This window comes from Chiloscyllium plagiosum, chromosome 11, assembly GCF_004010195.1.
Source record: "Chiloscyllium plagiosum isolate BGI_BamShark_2017 chromosome 11, ASM401019v2, whole genome shotgun sequence".
Lineage (NCBI taxonomy): Eukaryota > Metazoa > Chordata > Chondrichthyes > Orectolobiformes > Hemiscylliidae > Chiloscyllium > Chiloscyllium plagiosum.
Genome location: NC_057720.1, coordinates 3,986,390 through 4,004,754, shown reverse-complemented (window position 1 = coordinate 4,004,754; position 18,365 = coordinate 3,986,390). Strand labels below are relative to the sequence as shown.

The 18,365-nt window shown below is 45.1% G+C and overlaps 1 protein-coding gene across 7 annotated transcripts in view; it reads right to left on the bottom strand.

Annotated features, from left to right (window-relative positions):
- LOC122554105 (mucolipin-2-like) overlaps window positions 1-18,365 on the bottom strand; it is a 94,944-nt gene that overhangs the window by 9,885 nt on the left and 66,694 nt on the right. For 5 of the 7 annotated variants that reach the window (XM_043698585.1, XM_043698586.1, XM_043698584.1 and 2 more), the window contains exons 9-12: window positions 14,060-14,209; window positions 7,981-8,082; window positions 6,640-6,762; window positions 3,098-3,304 (exon numbers count right to left, since the gene is read on the bottom strand). In XM_043698585.1, the coding sequence (XP_043554520.1) occupies window positions 3,098-3,304; window positions 6,640-6,762; window positions 7,981-8,082; window positions 14,060-14,209 (582 nt within the window). The remainder of the gene's footprint in view (window positions 1-3,097; window positions 3,305-6,639; window positions 6,763-7,980; window positions 8,083-14,059; window positions 14,210-18,365) is intronic. The other 2 variants (XM_043698589.1, XM_043698590.1) reach the window with 2 other exon arrangements.

Here is an 18,365-nt window from a genome sequence, read left to right as displayed (position 1 = left end):
TTGTGGGTCAACCTACAGCACACCAACTACAGCAGTTCCAGAAGGCAGCTCACCCCCACCTTCTCAAGGGGCAATAAAGAATGGGTAATAAATGCAGCTTTCATTGAGCAATTCTGGATCAGTGGTGCTGGAAGAGCACAGCAATTCAGGCTTCATCCGAGGACAGGCAAAATCGACGTTTCGGACAAAAGCCCTTCATCAGGAATAAAGGCAGAGAGCCTGAAGCGTGGAGAGATAAGCTAGAGGAGGGTGGGGGTGGGGAGAGAGTAGCATAGAGTACAATAGGTCAGTGGGGAAGGAGATGAAGGTGATAGGTCAGGGAGGAGAGGGTGGAGTGCATAGGTGGAAAAGGAGCTGAGCAGGTCGGACAAGTCCGGACAAGTCAGGGGATCGAGTAGCTGGAGGTTAGAAACTAGGATGAGGTGGGGGAAGGGGAAATGAGGAAACTGTTGAAATCCACATTGATGCCCTGGGGTTGAAGTGTTCCGAGGCTGAAGATGAGGCGTTCCTCCTCCAGGCGTCTGGTGGTGAGGGAGCGGCGGTGGAGGAGGCCCAGCACCTCCATATCCTCGGCAGAGTGGGAGGGGGAGTTGAAATGTTGAGCCACAGGGCCGTTTGGTTGATTGGTGCGGGTGTCTCGGAGATGTTCCCTAAAGCGCTCTGCTAGGAGGCGTCCAGTCTCCCCAATGTCGAGGAGACCGCATCGGGAGCAACGGATACAATAGATGATATTAGTGGATGTGCAGGTAAAACTTTGATGGATGTGGAAAGCTCCTTTAGGGCCTTGGATGGAGGTGAGGGAGGAGGTGTGGGCACAGGTTTTACAGTTCCTGCGGTGGCAGGGGAAAGTGCCAGGATGGGAGGGTGGGTCATATTGAGCAATGCCCATGCCTCACAAATAAAAATAAAGGGACAAACCAATAAAATGTGGAAATAATGAATTTGACAAATTCCCGCAAAATGGAATTCCAGTTCAGACCAGTGTAGACGCTTCCAAATTTGACTGCTCTCTGTTACTGGTTTCAATGATCAGGAGAGGCTAAGATTATTGTCCCTACAGCAGAAAAGGTTAAGAGGAGACTAAATGGAAGTGTTTAAGATCACAAAAACTTGTGACTGAGTGTACAAGGAGAAAATGCTTTTGGTCACAGGAGGTGCAGTGACAGACAGACACTGATTTTAGATAATGTGCAAAAGATGCAGGGATGACATGAAGGAAAAGCTGTATGAGAGGTGTTCTGAGACAGTGTCCTCAGTTTTATTAATGGAGCATAGCCTACAAAAATACAGGGTGAAAGGCAGAATTCTTGGCCGTGTGGAGAAACAATACCCATAGATCCCTCAAAGTTGTCACCCAATTTGATAGGGTTGTTAAGAAGGTATATGATGTGTTGGCTTTCGTTAGCAGGGGGATTGAGCTTAAGAGCTGTTAGATTATGCTGCAGCTCTATAGAGCCCTGGTTAGATCACACTTGGAATATTGTGTCCAGTTCTAGTCACCTCATTATAGGAAGGATGTGGAAGTTGTAGAGAGGGTGGAGAGGAGATTTACCAGGATGCTGAAGAAAGGTCGAAGGAGCTAGGGTTTTTCTCATTGGAGCGAAGAAGGATGAGAGGTGACTTGATAGAGATGTACAAGATGATGAGGAGCATAGATAGAGTGGATAGCCAGAGACTTTTTCCCAGGGCAGAAATGGCTATCATGAGTGAGTATAATTTTAAGGTAATTGGAGAAAGGTTCTTTACACAGAGAGTGGTGGGTGTGTGGAATTCACTGTCAGTGGTGGTAGGAGAGTCAGAAACATTAGGGACATTTAAGTGACTCTTAGATAGGCACATGAAAGTTAGTACAATGTGTATGTAGGTTAGTCTGATCTTAGAGTGGGATAGAAGGTCGGCACAACATCGAGGGCCAAAGGGCCTGTACTGTACTTTGTTCAAAGAGCAGGAAGGTGATATTGAACTTGTTTAAAACACTTTGTTAGACCTCAGCTGAAGTATTCCATACAGGGATTGGTGCCAGATTATTAGAAAATATCCGAATGTATTGGATAGAGAGTGCACAAGCAATTTCCAAAAATGGTTCCAGGGATGAGAAACATCAGGGATGAGGATAGACTGAAGAAGTTGGGACTGTTCTCTTTGGAGAGAAGAAGGAGATCTGATGGAGGCTTTTAAAATCATGAGTGGGATGAATAGAGTAAGTAGGGAGAAACCTAATCGAGTAAATCAGGAGAAACTGTTCCCACTCATAAAAGGAACAAGAATAAGATGACATGGATTTAAAGTGATGTACAAACAGAGCAAGGGTGATCGGAGAAAAAACCTTTTCATTCAGTGGGTCATTCGGGTACTGAATGCACTGCTGGGAATTTTTTTTTAATTCACGCAAGGGATGAGAGTGTCATTGGCTGGGCCTAGCATTTATTGCCCATCCCTAGTTACCCCTCGAAAAAGTGGTGGTGAGCTGCCTTCTTGAACCGCTGCAGTCCACCTGCTGTAGGTAGACCCACAGTGCCTTCTGACTCCTCAAAGCCTGTCCACCAGCTACAAGGTACAAGTCAGGTGTGTGATGGAATATCCCCACTCACCTGGATGGGTGCAGCTCCAACAACACTCAAGAAGCTTGACACCATCGAGCACAAAGCAGCCCCCACTTGATTGGTACCACATCCACCACTGATGCTCAGTAGCAGCGGTGTGTACCATCTACAAGATGCACTGCAGAAATTCACCAAAGACCCTCAGACAGCACCTTCCAAACCCACAACTACTTCCACCTAGAAGGACAAGGGCAGCAGATATATGGGAATACCACCCTCTGCAAGTTCCCTTTGAAGCCAGAAACCATCCCGACTTAATTGAAACAATATCACTATTCCCAGGTCAAAAGTGTAGAACTCCCTCCCCGGTAGTAAAGTAGGTGCAGGTTACCTCATGTAGCAGTATAAAGGAATTCTTCATCATCAATGTCTCAACAGTGATTTGGGACAAAAAATAAATTCTGGAATTTGCAACTATGCAGTCATTACATGAAAAAAAACTTTTACACAAAAAAACTATGCTACTGTCTATTTGTTTAATTTTTAATCCTTACCTTAATAGTTTCATAAGTATCAGTGATGAGGGCAATGAAGAGACTGAGGACCATGTAGATGAACAGGCTGATGAAGGAATATAAGTAGACTCTGCTGAACAGCCAGAGCAAGTTACTTTTCTCCTGAATTTCAGCGAATGTTGCAAACATGTCATCACCATTGATGAGAGAAAAAAGACACTCAGCAACAGTGCTTAGCTTTTCAAACTGGAAGGAGAGAGGAAAGAACAAAAAGGGCCATTTGAACATGACATGTGCAGATCACAAATATTTGATTTGATGGATGGCTGGTCATGGAGCTTGCATACATTTGCTGCCCTGCATCCTGATATACAATTGGTCACATGGTGAACTGAAACCAATCAGACTAGGAGAAAGTGAGGACTCCAGGTACTAGAGGTCAGAGTCAAAGAGTGTGTTGCTGGAAAAGCACAACAGGTCAGGCAGCATCCGAGGAGCAGGAGAATCGACGTTTCAGGCATAAGCTCTTCATCAGGAAGCTTATGCTCGAAACGTAGTCTCTCCTGCTTCTCGGATGTTGCCTGACCTGCTGTGCTTTTCCAGCACCACACTCTGTGACTCTGATACCAATTAGATTAGAGTATTCACAAAGATGGACAGGCAGGGTTTGTATGAGTGAGTTTACAAGGATGTTGTTGGGTACAGAAGGTTTGCATTATAAAGAAAGGCTGGATAGGCTAAGACTGTTCTTCAATGGAGTGTAGAAGGTTGAGAGGTGACCTGCCAAGTTTATAATAATGAGGGGTATAGATAGAGTTTATGGGAATTGTCTTTTCCCCCTAAGATGGGGAATTTCAAGACTAGGGAGCACATTTTTAAGGTGAGAGGAGAGGGATTTATAAAAGACATAAGAGGTAAATTTTTTACATAGAGAGTGGTTAGTGTGTGGAATGTACTTCCTGGTGAGGTGATGGATGTGGGTACAATTAAAATGTTTAAAAGACATTTGGATGGATACATAAATAGGAAAGGTTTGGAGGGATATGGGCCAGGAGCAGGCAGGTGGGACTAGTTTAGTTTGGGATTATGTTGGGCATGGACTGTTTGGACCGAGGGTCTGTTTCTGTGCTGCATGACTCTATGGCTCTCAGTGGGAAGCAATTCAAATTAAGCATAGAAGATCTTGAGGGGTCCTCAAATGTATTTGCCTTTCCATGCCATTGGGTACATGCCTTTATTAGCCGAGACATTGAGTTTAAGAGCAGGAGGGTGATACTATAAAATATTGGTTAGGCTACTGCTAGAGTGTGCAGTTCTAGAACCCACATTGTCAGAGAGATGTGATTATACTGGAGAGGAAGCAGAGGTGTTTTACCAGGACATTGCCTGGGCTGGAGAGTTTCAATGATGGAGAGAGATTGGACAGACTGGGGTTGCTTACTTTAGAGCAGAGGAGACTAAGAGGGGACATTATTGAGCTGGAGAAAGTGATGAGGGCATTGATAGGGTAAACAGGAAGAAACCTCTCCCTTGTTGGAGGGATCAATGGCTGGAGGTGAGGCATACAGTTAAGGCAAGGGGCAGAAGGTTTCGAGGGGGCATGTGAGGAAAGGCTTTTGCACCCAGAGGTGGGTGGGTAATCTGGAACTGCCTGCCTGTAAGGGTGGGAGAGGCTGAAACCCTCAGCACATTGAAAAAGGATTTAGATGGGCACTTGTGATGCCAAGGCTATGGACCAAGTACTGGAGAATGAGAATGAGAAGGAGAAGTCAGGTGGCTGTTTTTGGCCAGTGTAAACACGATGGGTCGAAGGGCTATTTCAGTGCTATAGATCTCTCTGACACATGGAATATTGCAAAGATGTTTCATATTATGAGAGAATCCAGAACTATGGGTGACTGTTTCATGGTAAGGTATCACCTGATAAGACCTCTGAAGGATTTCTTTTCTCAGGGGGTCATGTATCTCTTCTTTAAAAGGCAGGGCTTGGAATATTTTGAAGGTGGGGGTGGAGGATTTTTGGTGAAATGCTACTGGGGTAGCTGGGAATGAGAATTGGTCAGATCAACTAGGATTGCATTAAATTGTGGAGCAGGGTCAAAGGGCCAAGAGAGCTACTAATTCCAATGTTTGTATCACAGTCAGTCCCAATACACCCACCCTGACTGATAGCTCAATTTAAATTACCTCCATTTATTTATCTAACCCGTCAGTGTCGGCCAACACATCTGTAAATGGCAAACTGAAATCTGAGCAAAAGCCATGCTGGGAAATGACTCTGGGTGAAACCCATTTGGGGGAGTCAGCTTTCTGTCAGCCAGATTCCACCCCCACTGTAACTTTATATATTCCCATCAATCCATTCCAATGGGAAGAAAAAGGAGGCTATAAACTCCTTCCAAATAAGAGTTTAATTGCACAGGCTGGGTGGGAAGAGAAACAGAAGGGGAGTAAAGAAAAGCCGGGGAGCGGAGACAGGTGAGCGTTCAGTCAGTGGTGGGCAAGTTGTTGGAGGGAATCCTGAGGGACACAATTCACGTGCATTTGGAAAGGCAAGGACTTATTAGGGAGAGTCAACATGGCTTTGTGCGTGGGAAATCATGTCTCATGAACTCAATTAAGTTTTTTGAAGAAGTGACAAAGAAGATTGATGAGGGCAGAGTGGCAAACCTTGTCTATATGGATTTCAGCAAGGCATTTGACAAGTTTCTGCATGGTAGATTGGTTAGCAAGATTAGATCACATGGGATCCAGGGTGTTAACCAATTGGAAACAAATTTGCTTGAAGGTAGGAGACAGAGGGTGGTGGTGGAGGCTCTCTTTTCAGACTGGAGACCTGTGACCAGTGGAGTGCCTCAAGGATCGATGGTGGGTCCATTGCTTTTCATCATTAATATAAACGATTTAGATGTGTATATAGGAAGGGTGGTTAGTACGTTTGCAGATGACACCAAAATTGGTGAAGTAGTGGACAGCAAAGAAGGTTACCTCAGAGTAAAATGGGATTTGATCAGATGGGCCAATGGGCTGAGGAGTGAGAGATAAGATTAATTTAGATAAATGTGAAATGCTGCATTTTGGAAAGACAAATCAAGACAGGACTTAATGGTAGGGCCCTGGGTAGTGTTGCTAAACAAAGAGATGTAATGGTGCCGGTGCATAGTTCCCTGAAAGTGATGTCACAGGTAGACAGGGTGGTGGAGAAGGTATTTGGCATGCTTGCTTTTATTGGTCAATGCACTGAGTAAAGGAGTTGGGAGGTCACGTTGTGGCTGCACAGGACATTGGCTTGACCACTTTTGGAATACCGCATTCAATTCTGGTCTCCCTGCTATTGGAAGGATGTTGTGAAACTTGAAAGGGTTCAGAAAAGATTTACAAGGATGTTGCCAGGGTTGGAGGATTTGAGCTATAGGGAGAGGCTGAATAGACTGGGGTTGGATTAATAGTCTAGTGATAATAGCACAAGGCCATTGTCTTCCCTCCCCTCCTCTATGAGAAAAGCTGAAACCAGAACATCCTGGAAATAAGCAGCAGTCCTCTCAGTCTATTCATTGGGTTGTTACTTCAGCAGCGATTACCTTCGAATGATATGGTCCCAATACGATCCACCCACAGAACATATAGCCCAGGTAGATCATGCCAGCACAGCAACAGAACCGCAGTACTTTGGGCAAAGCTCCTTGCATTGTTAAAATGAGCACCTGTGAACAGGTAAAGCAGCATTAAACCAGGCATATACCCCATACCTGGCTGGAACTTTTCAGAAAGTCATTGGGGTCAAGTTTTTGCATTTCTGGCTGAAACAGCATAACAATTTGGATCATTTTAAGAGTGAGTGAGTTTTGGCCAGAAGTGTTAGCCACAATTTTTGGTTCAATGCTCAACTCCTCAGATTGTCACAAATCTTCCCAACATCGAAACGTCATGATTCTGTGAATGAGCTCACTTGGGAAGCCTCTTCAAATCAGGCTCAGCATCTGAGGTGTGCACTTCTTAAGTGATTTTTCAAGTTAAAACTATTGAAGTAATTAAGGAATTATTTATTTTTATTCATGGGATGGGGATGTGCATGTTGCTGGCTAGGACAACATTTGTTACTCATTGCCCAGAGGGCAATTAGAGTCAACCACGTTGCTGAGAGTCTGGAGTCACATGTAGGCCAGACCAGGTAAGGATAGCACTTTCCTTCCCTGAAGGACATTAGTGAACCATATGGGGGTTTTATTTGACAATGGGTTCATGGCTGCCATCACTGAGTCTATATTTCAAATTTATTAATTGATTAATAAAATTCATCAAGGGCTATGGTGAGATTTGAACCCCTGGTCCTCAGCATTAACCTGGGCCTCTGGATTACTCAGCCAGTGACATAACCACTACACCAGTACATTTTTGTATTCAGAATCAGATTTATATGCACCAATAAAACTGTTAGGAGTTGTAAACAAACAGTTCTGACAAAGGGTCACCATACCCAAATGGTTAACTCTGATTTCTCTCCACAGACGCTGCCAGATCTGCTGAGCTTTTCCAGCAATTTGTTTTTCTCTGGTTTACAGCATCTGCAGATCTTTTGCTGTTTATTTGTTACTGGTTGGAGTTGATTTACTTTTAGTGATTTTCAGGGATTTTAAATCAGCTCAATAGCATGGTTGAGGAGTGCACATTATCTTTGATGATATTTCCACTGATTTCCTGAAAGTGCACCAAATCCCGACCACTAAATAAACCGAGAAATATCAACTGATGGAGAAAGAGAAGCCATCCCATTCGGTTATGGCGCATGGTTTGTGAAGATTTTCAGTTTTGTGATAACACGGATTAATTTCAGTGCAAATGTGAAATGTTGCCAAACCATCATAATTTCCAGCATCTTCCCAATCAGGAAGTCCAGTCCATGATTCCATGGTGACACTTACGTTATATTTCTGGAAGTAGCCCAGGTATCTGATGACTCCGACCCAAGTGAACAAGGTAGAGGTGCCCAAGAAAATGCTACAGATGTCGTACGTTGTAAGGTTCTGAAATCAAAAACAGTGCGTGATAATATACCTCAAGAATATGCAACCTCATCTGGGCAGTTGAGAAAGATAGTTAGCATCCGAGGAGTAGGAGAATCGATGTTTCAGGCATAAGCCTCTCACCAGGATTCCCGAAACATCGATTCTCCTGCTTCTCGGATGCTGCCTGCCCTGCTGTGCTTTTCCAGCACCACACTCTCGACTCTGCTCTCCGTGGCACGGTGGCGCAGTGGTTAGCACTGCTGCCTCACAGCACCAGAGACCCGGGTTCAATGCCCGCCTCAGGCGACTCTCTATGTGGAGTTTGCACATTCTCCCTATGTCTGCGTGGGTTTCCTCCGGGTGCTCCGGTTTCCTCGCAGTCCAAAAATGTGGGGGTTAGGTGAATTGGCCATACTAAATTGCCATTAATGTTAGGTGAAGGGGTAAATGTAGGGGAATGGGTCTGGGTGGGTTGTGCTTCAAAGGGTCGGTGTGGACTTGTTGGGCCGATCGGCCTGTTTCCACACTGTAACTAAATCTAATCTAAACGTATCTGCAGTCCTCACTTTCTCCCTAGTTAAGAAAGATATCCAGGGATACAGGAGAATAAATCATTAAAGGAATCTTAAAAAAAGCAAAGTAATTAAAAGTGCTGTAAATCACTAAGGTGTATTTCTAGAAGTATAGAACTGGATGTTTGTTAAATTTGTGTTGGACTTAGTTAGGGAGAATTTGGAATACTCATTTATGTGTTGTCCTCACAATGAGAAACCTAGAAGTAGGAGTATACTTAAGAGGGAAATCAGGAGGGCAAAAAGGGGACATGCGATAGCTTTGGCAAGTAGGGTTAAGGAGAGTCCAAAGGTAACTAGGGAGAGAATAGGGCCCTTCAAAGATCAGCAAGGCAGTCTTTGTGTGGAGCCACAGGAGATGGGGGAGATACTAAATGACTATTTTGCATCAGTGATTACTGGAGAAGCACATGGAAGATATAGAATGTGGGAAAATAGATGGTGACATCTTGGAAAATGTCCATACTACAGAGTAGGAAGTGCTGGATGCCTTGAAATACATAAAAGTAGATAAATCCCCAGGACCTGATCAGGTGTACCCTAGAACTCTGTGGGGGGCCTCTTGTGCAGATATTTGTATCATCGATAGTCACAGGTGAGGTGCCAGAAGACTGGAGGTTGGCTATCCTGGTGCCACTGTTTAAGAAGGGTGGTAAGGACAAGCCAGGGAACTATAGACCAGTGAGCCTGACATCGGTGGTGGGCAAGTTGTTGGAGGGAATCCTGAGGGACAGGATGTACATGTATTTGGAAAGGCAAGGACTGATTCGGGATGGTCAACATGGCTTTGAGCATGGGAAATCATATCTCACAAACTTAATTGAGTTTTTGAAGAAGTAACAAAGAGGATCGATGAGGGCAGTGCAGTAGACATGATCTATAAGGTCAGTAGACATGATCTATAATGCTATGGGCAATTTAACATGGCCAACTGATCTGACCTACACAGATTTGTATTGTGGGAGCAAACCTACACAGATATCATAAGGCATTGGACAAGGTCCCCCATGGGAGATTGGTTAGCAAGGTCAGATCTCATGGAATATAGAACTGGCTCAAAGATAGAAGACAGGGTGGTTTTGGAGAGTTCTTTTTCAGACTGGAGGCCTGTGACCAGTGGAGTGCCACAAGGATCGGTGCTGGGTCCTCTACTTTTTGTCAATTTATATAAATGATTTGGATGCGAACATAAGAGGTACAGTTCATATGTTTGCAGATGATACCAAAATTGGAGGTGTAGTGGACAGGAAAGAAGGTTACCTCAGATTACAAAGGGATCTTGATCAGATGGGCCAATAGGCTGAGCAGTGGCAGATGAGTTTAATTTAGATAAATGTGCGGTGCTGCATTTTGGGAAAGCAAATCTTAGCAGGACTTAATGGCAAGGTCCTAAGGAGTGTTGCTGAACAAAGAGACCTTGGAGTGCAGGTTCATAGCTACTTGAAAGTGGAGTCGCAGCTAGATAGGATAGTAAAGAAGGCATTTGATATGCTTTCCTTTATTGGTCAGAGTATTGAGTACAGGAGTTGGGAGGTCGTGTTGCGGCTGTACAGGACATTGGTTCGGCCACTTTTGGAATATTGCGTGCAATTCTGGTCTCCTTCCTATTGGAAGAATGTTGTCAAACTTGAAAGAGTTCAGAAAAGATTTACAAGGATGTTGCCAGAGTTGGAGGATCTGAGCTACAGGGAGAGGCTGAACCGGCTGGGGCTATTTTCCATGGAGTGTCAGAGGCTGAGGGGTGACCTGAGAGGTTTACAAAATTATGAGGGACATGGATAAGATAAATAGACAAAGTATTTTCCCTGGGGTGGGGGAGTCCAGAACTAGAGGGCATAGGTTTAGGGTGAGGGGGAAAGATATAAAAGATACCTAAGGGACAATGTTTTCACGCAGAGGGTGGTACGTGTATGGAATGAGCTGCCAGAGGAAGTGGTGGAGGCTGGTACAATTACAACATTTAAAAGGCATCTGGATGGGTATATGAATAGGAAGGGTTTGGAGGGTTATGGGCCGGGTACTGGCAAGTTTGACCAGATTAGGTTTGGATATCTGATCGGCATGGATGAATTGGACCGAAGGGTGTGTTTCCGTGCTGTATATCTCTATGACTCGATGACTCTATGACTCTACTGCAAAGCCATTGCTCAGTCAGTTAGTGCTCCGATTTCTGAAGCACAGAGTCCTGGCTTCAAGCCCTAGCCCAGGGTTCCAACACACATTCTATGGTAGAGTAGGAGGAGCTGCTATCTGATCAGGGTTTGAGGGAGTTTGCCATGTGAAATCAGCTGCTGTATTCACTGTGAGTGCTGCTCATCCCAATCAGCCTGTGGCTGTCAAACCCAAATCAAATGACCATTGTTAGATGTGAATTTAGCAATTGGACACCACTCACTGAACAACCACAAATGCGCTCTTGGCTATACCAACAACCAACTGAAAATAACAAAAACAGGATCTGCTGGGAATCCCAGCAGGTCTTGCAGCATCTCTGGTGATAAAACAGGGTTAGCATCTCAAGTCCAATGAGGTATCTTCAGAACTCAAGTTCTGAACCCTGTGAATATAGTCCTAACCATGGGAGGCAATGTCCTAGTGGTATTATCGCTGGATTGTTAGTCCAGGGACCAGGTAATGTTGGGGTCCTGGGTTTCAATTATGCCGTGCTGGATGGTAGAATTTGAATTCCATACAAGTCTGGAATTAAAAATCTAATAATGACCACAAGTTGATTGTTGGAAAAGCCCATCTGGTTCACTAATGTCTTTTAGGGAAGGAAGCTGCCATCCTTACCTGGTCTGGTCTAAATGTGACACCAGACCCACAGCAACGTGGTTGATCTTAACCCCCCTCTGAGGCAATTAGGGATGGGCAATAAATACTAGCCAAGCCAGCAATGCCCGCATCCAATGAATGAATGAATTGAAAAGGATAACAATCCAAACACCACTGCTAGCAGGGCAGGAATCAGGCTGGTAAAATGTTGTTACTCTCCCTCCATTGCTTTGTCAGCTAAGGAGACTGAAACCATACAATGTTTCAGGTGTTGTCTGACCAAAGTTCCTGTACAATCGTAGCAAGACATCCCTGTCCCATACTCAAATCCTATCAATATGAAGGCCAACATACCATTTGCCTTTTCCACTGCCCATTCCACCTGCACACTTACTTTCATTGACTGGTGTACAGGGACACCCAGGTGTTGTAGCACAGTCCCCTCTCTCAATTTATAGCCATTCAGGTATTAAGCTACCTTCCTGTTTTTGCTGCCAAAGTGAATAATCTCACACTTCCGCCTAGGAACCCTCCAACCACAAGGGATGAACTCAGATTTCTCCAGTTTCCTCATTTCCCCTCCCCCCACCTTGTCTCAGTCCCAACCCTCGAACTCAGCACCATCTTCCTAACCTGCAATCTTCTTTCTGACCTCTCCGCCCCCACCCCCCACTCCGGCCTATCACCCTCACCTTTACCTCCTTCCACCGATCACATTTCCAACGCCCTTCCCCCAAGTCCTTCCTCCCTATCTTTTATCTTAGCCTGCTTGGCACACCTTCCTCATTCCTAAAGAAGGGCTCATGTCGATTCTCCTGCTCCCTGGATGCTGCCTGACCTGCTGCGCTTTTCCAGCAACACATTTTTCAGCTCTGATCTCCAGCATCTGCAGACCTCACTTTCTCCTCAATGGAAAACTCTAGTCAGACAACAGCTGGAATATTGTGAACAGTTTTGAGCCCCTTATCTAAGGAAAGGTACACTGGCATCGGAGGCAGTCCAGAGAAGGGGTTCACTCAGCTGATCCCAGGTATGGAGGAGCTGCCTTACGAGGAGAGGGTGAGTAGATTTGACCCATGCTCACTGCAGTAGAGAAGAATAAGAGGTGACCTCATTGAAATATGCGAGATTCTACCAGGGACCTGACAATGGAGATGCGGAAAGATTGTTTCCCCTTGTGGGAGTGTTTCGGATCAGAAGGAATGATCTCAGAGTAAGAGGGCACCCATTTAAGACAGGGGTGAGGAACATAGAAGATAGAACGTTACAGCGCAGTACAGCCCCTTCAGCCCTCGATGTTGCACTAACCAGTGAAATTAATCTGATGCCCATCTAACTTACACCATTCTATTTTTATCCATGTGCATGACCAATGCCCATTTAAGTGTCCTTAACATCAGTGAGTCTCCTCCTGTTCCAGGCAGGCTGTTCCATGCCCCTACTATTCTCTGAGTAAAGAAACTCCCCCCTGATATCTGTCCTAAATCTATCACCCCTCAATTTAAAGCTATGACCCCTCGTATTGGCCTTCGCCATCAGAGGAAAAAAGCTCTCACTCTCCACCGTATCTAACCCTCTCATATGTCTCAATTAAATCACCTCCCAAACTTCTTCTCTCTAATGAAAACAGCCTCGGTTTCCTCAGCCTTTCCACATAAGGCCTTCCCTCCATACCAGGCAACATCTTAGTAAATCTCTTCTGAACCCTTTCCAAAGCTCCCACATCCTTCCTGTAATGCGGTGACCAGAACGGTATGCAGTATTTCAGGTGTGGCCGCACCGGTGTCTTGTACAGCTGAAGCATGACCTCGGAAGAATTTCTTCTCTCAGAGGGGAGTGAATCTGGGGAATTCTTTACCACAGAGGGCTGTCGAGGCTGGGTCATTCAGTGTATTCAAAGCCGACAGATAGATAGATTTCAATGTAAAAGGGGAATCAGTGATTATGGTAAAAAGTCAGACAAGTGGAGTTTTGGATTATCAGATCAACCATGATCTCATTAAGTGGCAGAGCAGGCTCGATGGGCTGAATGGGCTCCTCTGTGTTCTGGTCTCACAGTATTCAGTTACCACATTAGAAAATAGCTATTGATAATAACCTCTTTAAACTGTTGATTAATATTTAAACTCACTATTCTCCTCTATTGAGATAAGGCCTTTTACAGCATTGAACATTCAGCCAATAATTTACAATAACCTCCTTTATCATCACAAACGTTGGGAAATGTCAACAAACATGTCCATGGAACTGCAGCAACGACTGGGATTTTCAAGGCCGTGTCTGATGGCCTCTCAGTCAAAGCAATCCAGGACAGAGAGCTGTTTCCAACTCAAACTGACAATAATTTTTCATGTTTAAAGGACTGGGGATTTAAAAGAACCTGTAGGTCATGATATTAAAACAGATATGTCAAGTGTGAGTGAGGACTGAGGTGAATGGGAGTCAGTGAGGGGGAGGGAGAGAGAGTGAGGGAGGAGTGAGGTGAGTGGGGGTGAGTGAGGGAGAGTGCAATTGTTCACTGGTCTGGTTTACTAAATTTTACAACACAATAAAGGATATGGAGAGGTGCAGGTTCAGTCTCAGGATTGACAGCACATTTGTAAAAGTGACTCCCTCCCATGTAATGTCTGACATTCCTCAAGTCATACCTTGGCCGTGATCTCCATCTTCATGATAGAGCCTGTGACAGTGAAAAGGTCACTGATAATGATCAGGATATACCAACCATTCAGGAACTCCAACTGATCTGATAAACACACCCTCTGGTTGCATCTCCTCTGAAAGAATGTGACAAATCTCTGCAATAACAACAATGATAACAGTCACTGTCAATCTGACATGTGATGTTAAAAAAAAAATCAACCATCTGGAATTTACAAAGTGATGCCTGTACAGTCCTGTGTCCCAGTCAGTATTAATCCATCAACCAAATGGACCATAGAATCATACAACACAGAAACAGACCCTTCAGCCTAACCCATCCATGCTGACCAAGTTTCCCAAACTAAAACTAGACCCATTTTTCTGTGTTTGGCCCGTTTCCATCTAAACCCTTCCTATTCATGTACCTGTCCAGGTGTTTTTTTTTTTTTTAAAGTTATTATTGTATCCACGTCGATTATTTCTTGATTAGATTAGATGATTAGATTCCCTACAGTGTGGAAACAAGCCCTTCGGCTCAACCAGTCCACACCGACCCTCCGAAGAGTAACCAACCCAGACCCATTTCCCTCTGACTAATGCACCTAACACTACGGGCAATTTAGCATGACCAATTCACCTGGCCTGCACATCTTTGGACTGTGGGAAAAAACTGGAGCACCCGGAGGAAGCCCACGCAGACACGGGGAGAATGTGCAAACTCCACACAGTCGCCCGAGGCTGGAATGGAACCTGGGACCCTGGTGCTGTGAGGCAGCAGTGCTAACCACTGAGCCACCGTGTCACCTTCTGGCAGGTCATTCCATATATGCACCACCCTCTGCATGAAAACGTTACCCCTCAGGTCCCTTTTACATCTCTCCCCTCTCACCTTAAACCTATGCTCTCTAGTTTTGGAATCCCCTATCCTTGGTTTAAGATCTTGACTATTCACTATGACTATTGACTATGCCCCTAATGATTTTATAAAGGTCACCCCTCAGCCTCCTACATTCCAGTGAAAAAAGTCCCAGCCCATCCAGCCTCTCCTTATAACTCAGATCCTCCCCCTCCCAGTAACATCCTTGGAAAGTTTTTTGAACCCCATCCAGTTTCACAACATCCTTCTGATAATAGGGCAACCTGAAGTATACACAAATGTGTCCTTACCAGTGTCCGGTACAGCTGTAACACAACTTCCCAACTCCTGTACTCAATGCTCTGACTGACGAAGGCCACTGTGCCAAATGCCTTCTTCACCGCCCTATCTCCCTGTGACACTACTTCCCAAAGAACCATCCAGCTGCACCCCCTTGCGTCTCTGTTCAACACCATTCTCCAGGGCCAACCCAACAGCTGCTAGTCAGCACGTTCGGTCAGTAAAATGGGGGGAGGCAATGGTCCAGTGGCATTATCACTGGGATGTTAATCCAGAGACCCAGGGAATCCGGGTTCAAATCCCGTCATGGCAGATCGTGGAATTTGAATTCAATAAAATTCAATAAAACCAAAACTTTATTTAAATGGGCCACAACACACTGCAGCACCCAGGAACGATGAGCAGCAGAAGAAAAATACTTATACAGCGTATTCAAGAACAACGGGTACCCGATTGAAACACAGTCCTCCGATTCTTAAACAACAAACCCAAACAAGAAGTCACAACACGCCCAGAGACTCCAGCCACACTACGACACATCAAAGACATCTCGGAGATGACTCCCAGACTACTCTGACCCCTTGGCATCATGGTAGCCCACAAACCAACCAGCACACTAAAATAGTTAGTGATAAATCTAAAGGACCCTATACCAACAACCAGGAAAACTAATATCATTTACAAAATACCCTGCAAGGACTGTGACAAGCACTACACTGGACAGACAGGCAGAAAACTAGCTTGTTTCAGGATACACAAACACCAACTAGCCACCAAAAGACATGACCCAGCTATCACTAGTATCCTTACATACACAGGATGAAGGCCATCACTTTGACTGGGACAACACATCCATCCTGGGACAGGCTAAACAGACATGCACGGGAATTCCTAGCGGCCTGACAGTCAAACTGGAACTCCATCAATAAACACATTGATTTGGACCCCATTTACCAACCTCTGAGAAAAGGAACCAGAAATGACATCACCCACTGAAACAGACCCTGACCCATAAATTGAAAGTGGGACAGAACAGCAGCGCTTCACCGGAGGCTCACTGATGATGTCACCTAGTATGGTGACGAAACATCTGAGAACAAACCTACCGGCTCAGTGAGCTAACTTACAACCTGAGCTACAAATCTTCTCAAAAATTGCAAAAAATCTGGAATTAAGACTCTCTTGATGACCATGAAGCCATTGCCAATTGTTGGAAAAATCCATCAAATTCTCTGATGCCCTTTCAGAAAGGAAACTGCCATCCTTACCTGGTCTGGCCTACATGTGACTCCAGACCCACAGCAATGTGGTTGACTCTTAACTGCCCTCTGGGCAAGAAGGGATGGGGACTAAATGCTGGCCTTGCCAGTAACACCCCCATTCCGTGAATGAATAAAAAGATAAATTGGCTGCTACATTTCATACAGTACAAGTAAATTTCAAAAAGGTATTTTTTTTTAGATTTTCTACAGTGTGGAAACAGGCCCTTTGGCCCAACCAACACCGACCCTCTGAAGAGTAACCCACCTAGACTCATTTCTCTCTGACTAATGCACCTAGCACTATGGGCAATTTAGCGTGGCCAATTCACCTGACCTGCACATCTTTGGACTGTGGGGGGAAACCGGAGCACCCAAAGGAAACCCACGCAGACACGGGGAGAATGTGCAAACTCCACACAGACAGTCGCCCGAGGCAGGAATCAAACCTGGGACCCTGGTGCTGTGAGGCAGCAGTGCTAACCACTGTGTCACCATGCCGCCCTATTGCTGTGAAATGTTGTGGGTTGTCTGGGAGCCATTAGATGCCATGGTGAAGGTGTTGCAAAGTCTCTGAGGGCTGAATGGCCTGATCTGCTGTTACACTCAGTGTTCTCTCATTGACTGGGCACAGACAATAGACAATAGACAATAGGTGCAGGAGTAGGCCATTCAGCCCTTCGAGCCTGCACCGCCATTCAATATAATCATGGCTGATCATTCCTAATCAGTATCCTGTTCCTGCCTTATCTCCATAACCCTTGATTCCACTATCTTTGAGAGCTCTATCCAACTCTTTCTTAAATGAATCCAGAGAGTGGGCCTCCACTGCCCTCTGGGGCAGAGCATTCCACACAGCCACCACTCTCTGGCTGAAGAAGTTTCTCCTGAGCTCTGTCCTAAATGGTCTACCCCGTATTTTTAAGCTGTGTCCTCTGGTTCGGCACTCACCCATCAGTGGAAATATGTTTTCTACTGCCAGAGTGTCCAATCGTTTCATAATCTTATACGTCTCAATCAGACGTATTGCCCAGGGATTGCTGCTGCCAACTGTTGACTCTTAGTTTTTCAGACTGACAGGTTAAAGCACTGAGTTGAAGCTCATTCCCAGTCAGCCGGGTCTTTGTGTCGACACTTGGTCCATGACTGTCACAAACTGCATCAACTACTTGATTCCACAGTTAGGGATGTTTGAGATTGGAACCATGGTACACATTGAAAAACAATAAGAAGGTATTGAATAATGAATATTGTTTAGAAAGGAATACAGGAATGCTTATCCACATGTCCTTTAAGGTGACAGGTCAGGATTACAGAGTGGCATTTGGGACTTACCTTGTCCAGTTGTGGATAGATTATAGAAGCAGGAGGTTGTGCTGGAGCTGTACAGGACTTTGAGGCCACAGCTGGATTACTGTGTGCAGCTCTGGTCCCCACACAACAGGAAGGATGGGGTTACAGTAGAGGAGGTGCAGAGGATGACATTCACCAGGATGTGGCGCGGGATGCAGCAGTCTATCCATGGAGAGAGGCTGAATAAGCTCGGGGTGTTTACATTGGAGCAGAGATGGCTGAGGGGCATGGACAGGGTGAATCGAAAGCTGTTGTCCCCTTTAGTCAAAGTGTGGATAACAAAAGGGGAATAATTTTCAAGTGAAAGGCAGGAAGTTCAGAGGGGACTTGAGGAGAAGGGTGTTGGGGATCTGGAATGCACTGCCTGGTGCATAGTTGAGGCAGGAACCTTCACAACTTCTAAAAAGTACTTGTATGAACATTTGAAATGTCAGAACATTCAAGGCTATGTACAGACAAGTGGACAAATGTAGATTCAACGTAGCGAGTTTTGAGAAGATTTGTAGCTCAGATTGAGGTTCTGTTTGTAGGTTTGCCCATTGA